Consider the following 13,032-nt stretch of genomic DNA (forward strand, 5'->3'; position numbering starts at 1 on the left):
AATTGTCAATGATGTTGCTTGGATACACAAGCACCACTATGGAAGTGATATTCAAGAAATCAAATGATGTATTGGAATTGGTAAATCTGCTAACAAAGGGTTCTCTAAAGTGCAAGGAAATCACTTTAAACACTAAGGAGTGCCCAATCCAAGCCATGATATTTTCAGTTACTTCATATGCATCTGAAGGTTAGACAATGGACAAAGGAAGTTTACTAAAAATTGATGTCTTTGAGTTGCAGTGCTATTGAAAAGTTTTGAAAAGGGCAAGTAAATCTGTCTTGGAAGAAGTCAGGATGCCTTTCAAAAGATGGTTAGTGGGACTGAGTCTCACATACTTTGGGCATGTTGTCAGAGTATCAGTCTCTGAAGAAATATACCAGCTTGTAAAGTAAAGAGTTAGTGAACGAGAAGACATTCAATGTGATAGATTGCTATAGTGACTACAGAAAAAAGCTTGAACACAGGACAGATGTCAAGAATAGAAAAGGATCAGATAACATTTTTTTCTATTGTACATAGGATCACTGAATTGGTAAACTCATTGGCTTCCAACAAAAACAACCAACAAACCTCCTAAAGTAAATGTATTTATCAGAATTAAAGTTACCCAGAGACAGCATCAGGTTTCTTTGCATTAAGGTGTAATTTCACCAACTCAATTTAACAATGATGATTATTCTGAAAGGAAACAAGCTATTAAATAAATATATTTTTGGTTAATTTTGACAATGCTATTCCTCCCAAGGGACTCATAACCAAAATTATAGAGTATAGAATAATATTAATATCGCATGCAAGCAAAATATTGCTAACACTCATCTAAATATAGTTAAAGCAGCACATTGACAGGGAACTTCCAGAAGTTCAAGCAGGGTTTAGAAGAGACCTTGGCGCCAACGATATCACTGCTTATGTTAGATGGATCCTAGGTGAAAACAGAATACCAGAGGAATGTTTATTTGTGTTTTACTGACTATTCCAATATATTTTACCTTTTACATTTATGGATCATAAACTATGACTAATACTTAATAATGGGAATCCCAGAACACTTAATTGTGCTCATGCAAAAGCTGCTGTCTGAACAGAGCAAAGGACACAGGAAGGGTGTATGTCACGGTTTTATCTTTATATCTATTCATTCTGTATGCTGAGAAAATAATTTGTGAAGGTGGACTTTATTAAGAGGAATTTAGCATCAGGATTGGACAAGACTCATCCACAACCTGCCTTATGCAGATGACACAACTTTGCTTGCTGAAACTGAGAAGGACTTGAAGCATTTGTGCAAAAGATCAAGGACTACAGCTTTCAGTATGGATTATATCTCAACATCAATAAAACAAAGATCCTCACCAGTGGGCCAATAGAAAACATGATAGAGAAAGAATTGAGGTTGCCAATGATTCCATTGTGCTTGGATTAACAATCAACATCCTTGCTATTAGCAGTCAAGAGATCAGGAGATGTATTGCACTGAGCAAGTCTGCTCTCAGGGACTTCTCTAAAATATTTAAGAGGAATGATGTTAGTTTGAAGACAAAAGTACACTTGATTCAGGCCACGACCATTTCAAGCATTTGCTATGCTCGACAATGAATAAGGATAACAGAAGAATTGATATCTTTGAGTTGGTGTGTTGGGAAAAAAGTGCTAAATATCCCATAGACTGTCAAAAGAACAAATAGATATGTCTTGGCGAAAGTGAAGCCAGAGTGCTCCTTGGGCAACAATGGGCTCAAGTGTGCCAAATTTGATGATGAAGACACAGGAAAAAACAGGATTCAGGTATGTTGTTCACAGGGTCACTAACGGTCACAGTCAACTCGATGGCACCTAACAGCAGCATCTCAACAAGATAAAGACTAGTCCTATTAGAAAATGGACAGAAGGAAAAAAAAACCCACCCAGATTCCACAATATTTAAAGAGGATATTCAGGTGACTATCAAACACAAGAAGAAATACTCAAAAATCACTAGCTACTGTTGTTATGTGCTGTCAAGTTGCTGGCAAATCATAGTGACCCAATTTACAGCAACTCCGATGTCTGCTCTGTCCTGAGTCAGTATCACTGACTCCGACACATCAACACCCGCTGGTGCAGTTACTATACCAATCCATCTCCTCCGGAGTCTTCCTCTCCTGTGCTGTCTCTCAACCCTTTCAAACATGATGTCCTTCTCCAGGGATTGGTCCCTCCTGGTTACATGCTCAAATAATGTGTGATGAAGCTTTAAAATTCTAGCCTCCAAGGAGAAACTTGGTTTCACCCTCTCCAAGACAGACTTACTTATGTTCTTGACAGTCTGTGGAATGTTCAAAACTCTTCTCCGGCACCACAACTCAAAGACATCAATTCTTGTGTCATCCTTAGTTATTTATTGTCCAGATCTCTGATGCACAGCAAGTAATTTCAAAGACCTGGCCTAGATTAGGCGCACCTTAGACTCTAGACTGACATTGTTGATTTTCAATACTCTGGAGAGGTCCCCGTAAGCAGATTTTCCCGTTGAAATTAATCTTTTTATTTCCTGACTGCTAATGCCATGAGTATTGATTGTGGAGCTGAGCAAGCTGTAATTTTTAACAACCTCAATCTCTTCTCCATTTATCATCTGCTGTTTTCTTGATGTTGATTTTCAATCCATATTGAAGACTATAGTCCTTGACCTTCTGCAGCAAGTGCTTTAGGTCATCTTGAATTTCAGCAAACAAAGTTGTGTCATCTGCATGACATAGGTTGTTGATGAGTCTTCCTCCAATCCTCATGCCACATTCCTCCTCATAAAGCCCAGCTTCTTGAATTATCTGTTCTTCATATAGATTGAAAAGGTACGAAACTAGCTACTAGAAAGATGCATATCAACAATGAGATTTCATCTTAGTCCAGCAAAAATAAAAGTTTAACAGGACAGCAAACAATACATACTGGTGAGGGTGTGGAAAATCTGGATCTTTCAAGAATGTGAAATGTGTGAATGTGAAGTGATGCAGCCAGTGTGGGAGGCAACTTGATACTTCCTCAAAAAAGGAGAAAAGAAAAATCCTATTTAACATACCTATTCCACTACTGGGAATGTACCCTAAAGAAATCAGATCTGAGACACAGATATATGTTTCTGTGTTTATTGCTTTTGTTCTGAGGACTGCTTCCTAGTGCGGGTATAGGTTTTACATGAGCATAATTAAGTGTTCTAGGATTCCCATTCTCTTAAAGGTCAGCCACAATTGTGACTCACACAATGAAATGGTTTTGCATAGTCAATGAAACACAGATGGACATTCCTCTGGTACTCTTTGCTTTCTGCCAAGATCCATCTGACATTGGCGATAATGTCTCTAGTGCCATGACCTCTTCTAAACCCAGCTTGTATTTCTGGTAGTTCTCTGTAAATGTACTGTTCCAGTCATTTTTGGATAATCTTCAGCAGGATTTTGCTTGTGTGTGATTGTTAATTTCCGTACTCTGTCAAGTCACCTTTATTTGGAATGGGAATAAATATGGATCTCTTCCATTGGCCAAGTAGTTGTGCTCCAGATTTCTTGATGCAACTTAGTGAGCATGACTATGGCAGCATCTATTTGTTGAAATATGTAAATATGTCAATTGGTATTCCATGAATTCCTGAGGCCTTATTTTTTCCTAGTCCTTCAAAGCAGCTTGTACTTCCTCCTTCATCATCATTGCCTTTTGATCATATGTTATTTCTTGAAATTCTTCTGTGTCAGCCAATTCTTTTGGATACTCCTTCCATCTTCTTTTAATGCTTCCTGGATCATTCAATATTCTGCCCATAGCATCCTAAAATATTGCAACTGGCAGCTTGAATTTGTTCTTTACCCCTTCACCTTAAGAAATGTCAAGTGAATTCAGCCCTTTGGATTTTCTGACTCCAGTTCCTCGCACATTTTTAAAAATTAATTTTAATGAAAGTTTGCAGAGACTTTGGATTTCCATTCATTCATTGTTGCAATTTTCTCCTTGCCCATTTTGCCTTGTCTTCCCAAGCTTCTTTTGAAATATTCTATTCAGCTCCTTAGCTTCTTGATTTCTTCCCTGTGCTTTGGCTTCTTGGCACTCTAGTGCAATGTTCAGACTCTCCTCTGACATCCGTTTTGGTCTTCTTCATCGGTCTTTATAATGACCTCTTACATTCTTCATAGATGGTATTCTTGATATCCTCCCACAGCTCATACAGTTTTCATTCATTAGTGTTCAAGGCCTCAAACCTATCCCTGAGTTGGTTTTTAAATTCAGGTTGGATAGGCTCAAGATTAAATTTTGATTCCTGTGAATTTGATTCGACCTTCTTTAGCTTAATTTGAAGTTGCATATAAGTAGTTGATGGTATGTTCCACAATCAGTACTTGGCCTAGTTTTCGCTGCTGATATTCAACTTCTCCAGTGATTCCTTCCACAGAACAGAGGAAGGAAACACTGCACAGTTCAAAATCAGGAAAGAATTACAACAAGGATGTATCTCCATATATTTTCAATCTGTATGCTGAAAAACTCATTTGGGGGACTGGGCTCTATGAGGAGGAATGTGGCATCAGGTTTGAAGGAAGACTCATCAAAAACCTACATTATACAGATGATATAACTTTGTTTGCTGAAACTGAGGAGGATTTGACACAATTGCTGCATAAGATCAAGAACTATAGTCTTTAATATGAATTGAAGCTCAACATCAAGAAAACAAAGATTCTCACCACTAAGCCAATTGGCAGCACCATGATAAAGAGAGGTTGTTAACAATTACAGCTTGTTCATCTCCATAATCAACACTCTTGGGACCAGTAGTCAGGAAATAAAAATATTAACTTCACTGGGAAAATCTGCTGTCAGGGACCTCTCCAGAGTACTGAGAAACAACATTGTCAGTCTAGAGACTAAGGTTTCCCTGATACAGGCAATGGTCTTTGCAATTACTTGCTATGCTTCAGAGAACTGGACAATGACTAAAGATGACAGGAAAAGAATTAATGCCTTTGAGTTGTGTTGCTGGAAAAGAGTCTTGAACCCACTATGGACCGCCAAGAAAACCAGTAAGTCTGTTTTGGAGAGGGTGAAACCAAGTTTCTCCTAGGAGGCTGGTATTTTGAAGCTCATCTCACATATCTTTGACACGTGGTCATGGCCAAGAGGGACAGATCCTTGAAGAAACACATCATGTTTGGAAGGGTGGAGGGACAGTGTGAGAGAGGAAGACCTCGGATGAGATGGATTGATACAGTAACTGGGGCAGTGGGGTTCGGTGTGTTGGAGTCAGTGAGACTAGCTCAGGACAAGGTAGGCACATAACAACAATAATATGTTTATTGTGGCATTATTAACAATAGCAAGGGAATGGAAGGAGTCTATTTGCCCAACAAGAAACAAATGGTTAGAAAATTGTGAAACATTTAAACAATGGAATACTAAACAGCACTAAAAAACAGTGAAGAACTTGTAAAATATTACAAAACATGAACACATCTAGAGAACATTTTGCTGAGTGAAATAACTTGGTCACAAAAGAACAAATACTGTGTAAGGCCTCTCCTGTGGAGATTTATGGGGGCAGAATTATCTTCAGCAGTATTTTGCTTGCATGTGATATCGTTAATGATATTGTTTGATGATAATTTCCAATTTCTATCAGATCATGTTTCTTTGGAATTGAGACAAATATTAATTTGTTCCAGTCAGTTGGCTGAGTAATTGTTCTCCACATTTCCTGATATAAATTGTTGAACACATCTAATAGTGGAAACATGTCCTTTGGTATCCCATCAATTCCTGGGGCCTTTTTTCTTGCTAATGCCGTCAGCACAGCTTGAAGTTCATCCTTCATTAACATTGACTTTTGTTCATAAGATCCTTCCTGAAGTTTTTCAATGTCAATGAGGTTTTTTTGGCACAGTGATTCTGTGTACTTGTTCCATCTTCTTTTTGTGTTCCATGCTTCCTAAGTCATTCAAGATTGTGCCCAGAGCATCTCTCAGTACTGCAACTCGAGGCTTGAATTTGTGTTTCAATTCTTTCAGCCAAGCAAGTTCTCCCTTTTTTTATTCTCTGACTGCAGCTCTCTGTACTGCACATTTCATTATAATAGTTTACTTTATCTTCTTGCACTGCCCTCTGAAATCTTCTGTTCCGTTTGTTTTACTTCAGCATATCTCCCTTTTGTTTTGGATTCTTGATACTCTAATGCAGTTTTCATCATCTTTTCTGATATCCATTTTGTTCTTTTCTTTCTCCACCTTTGTGATAGCCTTTTTCTGACTTCATGTATAATATCTTTGATGACTAAAGTTGTTTTGGTCTTCCATCATTGGTGTTCAGTGCCTCAAACCTTTTCTTGATTCTTAAATTCAACTGGGATAGACTCAAGGTCCTATTTTGATCCCTGTGGACTAATTTTAATTTTCTTCTGCTTCAATTTAAACTTGCACTTGAGTAATGGATGGTCTGTTCCACACTCACTGCAGACATTACACTTCTCCAATGATTCCTTCCACAGATGTAGTCAGTTTGATTCCCTTTCAGTCCATGAAGTGAGGCCCGTGTGTAAAGTTGCCATTTGTGTTTTTTTAAAAAGGTGTTTGCTGTGAATTAATCATTGAGAATACAAAATTCAATCATTCTATCTCTAGCTTCATTTATGTCAAGCCCATAACTTCTGACTACCATACTGCTAAAGATCATTCAAAAATAGCTATAACAGTACATGGAGAACTTCCAGAAGTTCAAGTAGGATTTAGAAAAGGCCATGGCACCAAGGATATCATTGCTGATGGCAAATGAATCCTGCCTGAAAGTAAAGCATACCAGAAGAATGTCTATTTATGCTTTATTGCTTATGTAAAGGTATTTGACTATGTGAACCATAATAAATTATGACATTGAGAAGAATGGGAATACTAATTGTGCTCCTGAGAAACCTATATATAAATCAAGAGATTTTGGACAAATAAAGCAAGAGATTACAGTGTGGTTTAAAATTAGCAAAGTTGTCAGTATTGCATTCTTTATCCATATCTACTCAATCTGTCTGCTAAGGAAATAAGTTGAAAAGCCAGACTCTGTGAGTTAAAAAGTGGCATAAGGATTAAAGGAAGACTTATCAATAATGTGCATTATGCAGATGACACAACCTCAGTTGCTGAAAGCAAGAACTTGAATCTCTTGCTGCAGAGAATCAAGGACTGCAGCCTTTGGTACAGCTTTCATCTCTACATAAAGACTACAAAAATTTCACCACTGGACTGTTAGGTAATATCATATAAAATGGAGAAAAGATTGTCAACAACTTCTTCTCACTAGGAGTCACAATAAACACCCATCAGTCAGGAAATCAAGAGACATTGTAATGAGCAAGTCCACTGTCATGGACCTCTGCAGAGCACTGACGAGCAAAGATGTCCCTTTGAAGACTAAGGTACATCTAATTCAAGCCACGGTCTTCTCAATTACCTGCTACACATTGGAGAGCTGGTCAATGAATAAGGATAACAGAAGAATTGATGCCTTTGAGTTGTGGTGCTGGAGAAGAATACTGACTATTCCATGAACTACGAGAACAAATAGTTAGATCTTGGAGATGGTACAGCCAGAGTGCTACTTAGACTCAAAGTGAGTGAAGTCTTCATATTTTGGTCATCTAGATAGGCAAGGCTATTCATTGGAGAAGGACATCATGCTTGGAAGAATGTGCAGATCACAATGGAGAGGAAGACCTCAATGAAATGGATTGATGCAGTGATTTCAGAATGGGCTTGAATGTTTGAGATGGTGAGGAAGGCACAGGGTAGGGCAGGGTTCAGGCTAGCTATTCATAGAGTCGTACTGGACTTGAAAACATCTAACAACAACAATGGGGGTAAGGGTGTGGATATAGAAATAGAATGGACAGACAATTACCACTATAAGGGATTAGGGGAAGGTAGGATAAACCTGGAACAAACGGATGAAGAGACAGTGTGGTATTGTGATTAACAATGTGGAATAGAATATGCATAGCTGATCAAATAGGAAGGGAGAAGGGGAGAAGGAGATGGAAGGATAGAGGGAAGAAAGAAAAATGCTAGGGCAGCAGAGATTAGTGGATAGATGGGTAAAATGAAGGCATAGACAAGGTACAGTGAGGATTTGTTGAGATAAATGAAATGGCATTGATAAATTTTGATGATGTTTCAAAATAATGTCTGTGAATGAATGAAAACCAAGTTAAAAAATTCTTAAAAATGTAAGCCCCTTCTACAATCAGGAGAAGAAAAAAAATAGGTGAATGGGACCTTCTAAGAATCAAATCTCTATGCACATCCAAAAACTTCTCCAACAGGGTAAAAAGGGAAGCCATAGACTGGGAAAAAGTATTTGGGAATGACATGTCAGATAAGGGAATTAAATCTAGAATTTATAAGATACTTGAGCACCACAACAAGATAAAGGTCAATAATCCAATTGAAAAATGGGCACAAGATATGAACAAATATTTCACCAAAGAAGACATTCAGATGACCAACAAGCACATGAAGAAATGTTCAAAATCCCTAGCTCTAAGAGAGAACAACTATGAGATATCATCTCACCCCAGTCAGAATAGCAAAATTTAACAGAACAGCAAGCAACGAATGCTGGCGAGGTTGTAGAGAAACTGGAACCCTTATTCACTGTTGGTGGGAGTGTAAAATGGTGCAACCACTGTGGAAGGTGGTATGGCGGTTTCTCAAAAATTTGCAAATAGAGATACCATTCGACCCAGCAATACCACTACTGGGAATATACCTCAAAGAGACCATAACTGACACCCAAGCACATATATTCACAGCCATGCTTATTGCAGATTTGTTCACAATAGCTAGGAGTTGGAAACAATCCAGGTGCCCATCAACAAACAAATGGATAGAGAAGCTGTGGTATATTCACACAATGGAATATTACACTGCATTGCAAAACAAGGAACTCATGCAATATTATTCAAAATGGGTGACCCTGGAGGACATTATGCTGAGTGAAATATCTCAGTCACAAAAAGGACAAACACTGCATGGTGCCATTGTTGTAGAATGGGACTGATATCAGGGTTGGGATAAGACTGAGAAAAACTGGATAAATTATGTATACTTCATTGAAACAGATGAGGGAGAGAATAAAAGCAATATATGATAGGGTATTATAGATATCACAAGAGTCCAGAATTAAGGGTGCATAGTGGAGTGTACCTGGGGCGGTGGAAGGGAAAAGAATTTTTCTTTTACTTTTTCAAAGAGAGGACCAAACTTGGGGGGGGGACAGAGGGGAGGGCCGGGCAGGGAGAAAAGTGCAACAATGAATGAATGGAAATCCAAAATCTCTGTAAATGTTCATTAAAATTATTAAAATAAAATTTTAAAAATGTCAGCCCCTTTTGAAAAATTTTAAAAAGATAGTAAAATGAATTACAGTGTGGGTGAGGTTTTTTTTTGGGAGGGGTTAATAGCTGTTTGATGGACCAAATTTTTTGTAATGATCAAAAACTTTTTGGGGGGATGAAATTGTTGGGACCCCCTATGGTATGTTTCACTCCTTTGTACTTTGCAGTTTTATGAGCACTATATTAGGAAATGCTTTATTTAGCAGATTGCCTTCTATCCACATTTGATCATCTCCCTGTGGCTATGGCCCATGGATCTGTCAGAATGTCCTCATGTTGACAGCTGCGATGTGACCTTGAAAGGGGAGGAAGAAGGTCTTTGGGGCAAATGCTGTTTGAGTTCTCCTGCCAAGGAAGCAGGGACAACATATGCAGCCTGTATCTGAAGCTGTTTCAGGCAGCCTTGGAGAAACTGCCGAGGCCTCTGCCTTCCTCACACCCTGTTTGAAAAACTCATCATTTCTCTGTGTGTTTGAAACCAAGCCAAATTGCCAGACTGAACGAAACCGGGGTAAATCTGCCACGGCACTGTGTTTTTATCCTCTGAGCTCTGAGATAATAATGATGTCAAGATGCCTGGCCAAAAGGATCTGTTCGTCCACACAGAAGGGGACCAGCCAGAAAGGTTCTGCTCTGAGGTTTGCCTGCAGGAATGTTTGAGGTGTGAGTTCACCTACAAGTACCTCAGGAGGAAGGTCTGGGATCTACTTCTTACAGCCAGTCCTTGAAGTCTATGGAGAAGCCATTCACTGACACACGTGGGTCCCCATGAAGCAGAGTCCACATCAAGACAACATGGATCAATCAGTTTGACTTCTAAGTGAAATCTGAAAATAATACCCCCTCAACTTTTCCTGACAGACAGCAAGACCAAAAGGGAAAAGAAAATGTTCTTATACTTAAAACATAACAGGAGACAAGGCATTTGAGAGCACTGTGTAGGAAAAGTGTTTTGGGAAATATTCTCTCTGTGTTTTCTATTTGTTGGAGAAAGAAACAAAGGAAACCAGCTAATTTGTAAAGTAATGGTTAAGCAATGCCCCAGTAGGGTTTTTTCCTTCCTTTATTTCTACATAATAGCTGTAGCAATTTGTATCACATTTTCATTTTTTTTGGTTTAGATATATAAATGTTATATATTGAATAAATGTTTTCCTTAAGATAGAATAAATATATGATGAAAGTCATCTTAAAGTTAAAATACAAGCTGGTTCTTTGTTTTCTTTTAAAATGTAGGAAGATTCAAGAAGACTTTTCAAGTCTCTTTGGTGGTGATCATTTATTTCATTGACCCATAGATATCACGTTCACAAAGTGAAAATCTTTACTATGATGACAGGCAGCTCTGGTGGTCTAGTCCTTAGGAATTTGTGCTGCTAATCTGAAGTCCATACCTCTTTGGCAGCTCGAATCCACCGGTAGCTCTGTGGGAGACAGATAGGCAATCTCCTCTACTCCTGTGCAATTTACAGCTTCAGAAGCCCAGTGGAAAGTCAGTTATGAATTGGTTCCAACTTGATGGCAATGAGTCAGTTAAATGGAGTTTTATCATGATGACAGAGTTGTGGACATTGTGATTATTTCAGAATGATGAAACTGAACGGCAATGTCATTTAATCAACTTGTCCTATCAGGATATAGAGATGGATCAAGAAATGCTGGCATTACTGAGAGAACCTGGACAAAGAGGAGTGGAATTTGAAGCTATATTTCAGAAGCTGGTAGTGTATAATGTACACATATTGTGGTGTTTCACTTTGCCTAAGACTGTTGTTAATTCCTCTGTAGCCTGTGTGCTGAGCAAGACCATATTTATACACTTTTGAGACCCCAAGTAATCCTGCTGTGAAAAGAGAAGTTTTCTCTAGCCTTTCCTTAAAATCTTCTCATTTTCAATCAGGATTAACAGAATGACAATTATAGATTTAAGAGGTTGGGTTTTCTTTGAGTTAATCTTTAACGGGAACTCTTATGGCCTAGTGGCAAGAAGCTAGACCACAATCCCAAAAGTATGCAGTTCTAACCCAATAGCTGCTTTGCAGGAGAAGATTAGACAATCTCCTCCTGTGTGTTCTACTGTCTTTGAAAACCCATTGGAGGGTCAGCTGTGGGCTGGTTCTGACTTGATGGCATATGACATGTAGTACATATAGTATATATTGAACATTGCTATCACTTAGTGGTAAGGAACTGCACAGTCAACCCAAAAGTACACAGTTCAAATCCACCAGCTGCTCCATGGGAGAAGGATGAGCAGTCACTTCCGATGTGATTTACTGCCTCTGAAAACTTGCTGGAGCTCAGCTAATGGTCCATTCCAACGCAGTGATATGTAACAGCAACAACAACAGCAACAATGGTTAGAAACTCATTCTCCATTTTTATTTTTCAGTAGAAACACGAGATGGTCCAAGAAAGCAGATAACCACATTTTTATGTTGGTATTTCTTTTTTTCTTATTATTATTTTTTTGTGCGTGTACCGTCAAATTGGATCTGACTGGTACAGGAGGAGACTGCCCCTCCTTCTCCAGAAGAGCATCTGGTGGGCTCAAACCACTAGGTTGGTATTTCTAATCATCTTCACAGGACCTAGTGCACAGTGGGGAAGATATTGTTAGATAAATTTAAAAAATCAGTAGAAATGCTCATTTATTCTATTTAAAAGGAGAAGAAAAATGACTCATGTGGAGTGCTCTGTATCGGGGCTACACTATACCTCAGGATTTCGATGTCAAGAGACTGACTAATGGCAATGAGTGGAAGACTCTCTCACCAGCATCTTCTTGAGTTACATACACAGTAGAAATTTTCTGTGGTTTGCATAAAATTTATTCTAAATTTCTTCTTATATAACACCATGTAAGTTTCACCTAAATTCCTGGTTAAAGGTGTGAAATTCTTTTTCTCTTTTTCAGCATAAAGAAATATCTGAAATTGAAATCCTTGTCAATACTTCTCTACAATGGATAATTAATTCAGACATAATGGAAAAGAAAAAGTGGGAGAATAAGCTCAATGTAAATATTTTGGTTTTATTCTGTGGTCTTTCTTGTTTCCTCTTGACTTTCTAAAAGCAGTTATGTTGTTGTTGGTGCTGTTAAGTGCAGTTATGTTGGTTCTGATTCATAGTGACCCTATATGCAAAATGAGACACTATCCTCACAGCATTGAATGTGTGAACCTCCTGCTGCAGCTGCAGTGTAATCCATAGTGCTGACAGTCTTCATCTTTTATTGGACCCTCTACTTTACCAAGTATTCTTTTCTCTTCATATGAAATTGTAATTAGAGCGTGTGTCTGGAAATGTGTCCAAGTGTGGGCATATGAGTGAGTGTAAGAGTGGGAGGTTTAGGATCAGTGTGTGTGAATATGAGAATGAGAAAAGAGAAAGTGTATGAGTGGAAAGATATGTGATAATGTATTTCTTGAGATGAAGAGATGAAAAAGGAATAAGATGACTTAATGAAGCGTGGCATTAGGATTGATGGACGATCTATCAACAATCTGCGTTATGCAGATGACACAACTTTGCTCACTGAAACTGAGGAGGACCTCATGCACTTACTGCAGAGGGTCAAGGACTGCAGCCTTCAGTATGGACTGAGGCTCAATGTCAAGAAGACA

At 38.4% G+C, this 13,032-nt stretch overlaps 1 protein-coding gene across 1 annotated transcript in view; it reads left to right on the forward strand.

The window, feature by feature from the left end:
* The window catches only part of LOC102870330 (myosin-3-like), a 154,129-nt gene that overhangs the window by 40,050 nt on the left and 101,047 nt on the right, over positions 1-13,032 (forward strand). Inside the window, exon 14 of the mRNA XM_006897220.1 lies at positions 12,324-12,425. Within this exon, the coding sequence (XP_006897282.1) occupies positions 12,324-12,425 (102 nt within the window). The remainder of the gene's footprint in view (positions 1-12,323; positions 12,426-13,032) is intronic.

The sequence above is a fragment of the Elephantulus edwardii genome, unplaced genomic scaffold (genome assembly GCF_000299155.1).
Source record: "Elephantulus edwardii isolate Elephantulus edwardi_28Jun2011 unplaced genomic scaffold, EleEdw1.0 scaffold00206, whole genome shotgun sequence".
In the NCBI taxonomy this organism is placed as follows: domain Eukaryota; kingdom Metazoa; phylum Chordata; class Mammalia; order Macroscelidea; family Macroscelididae; genus Elephantulus; species Elephantulus edwardii.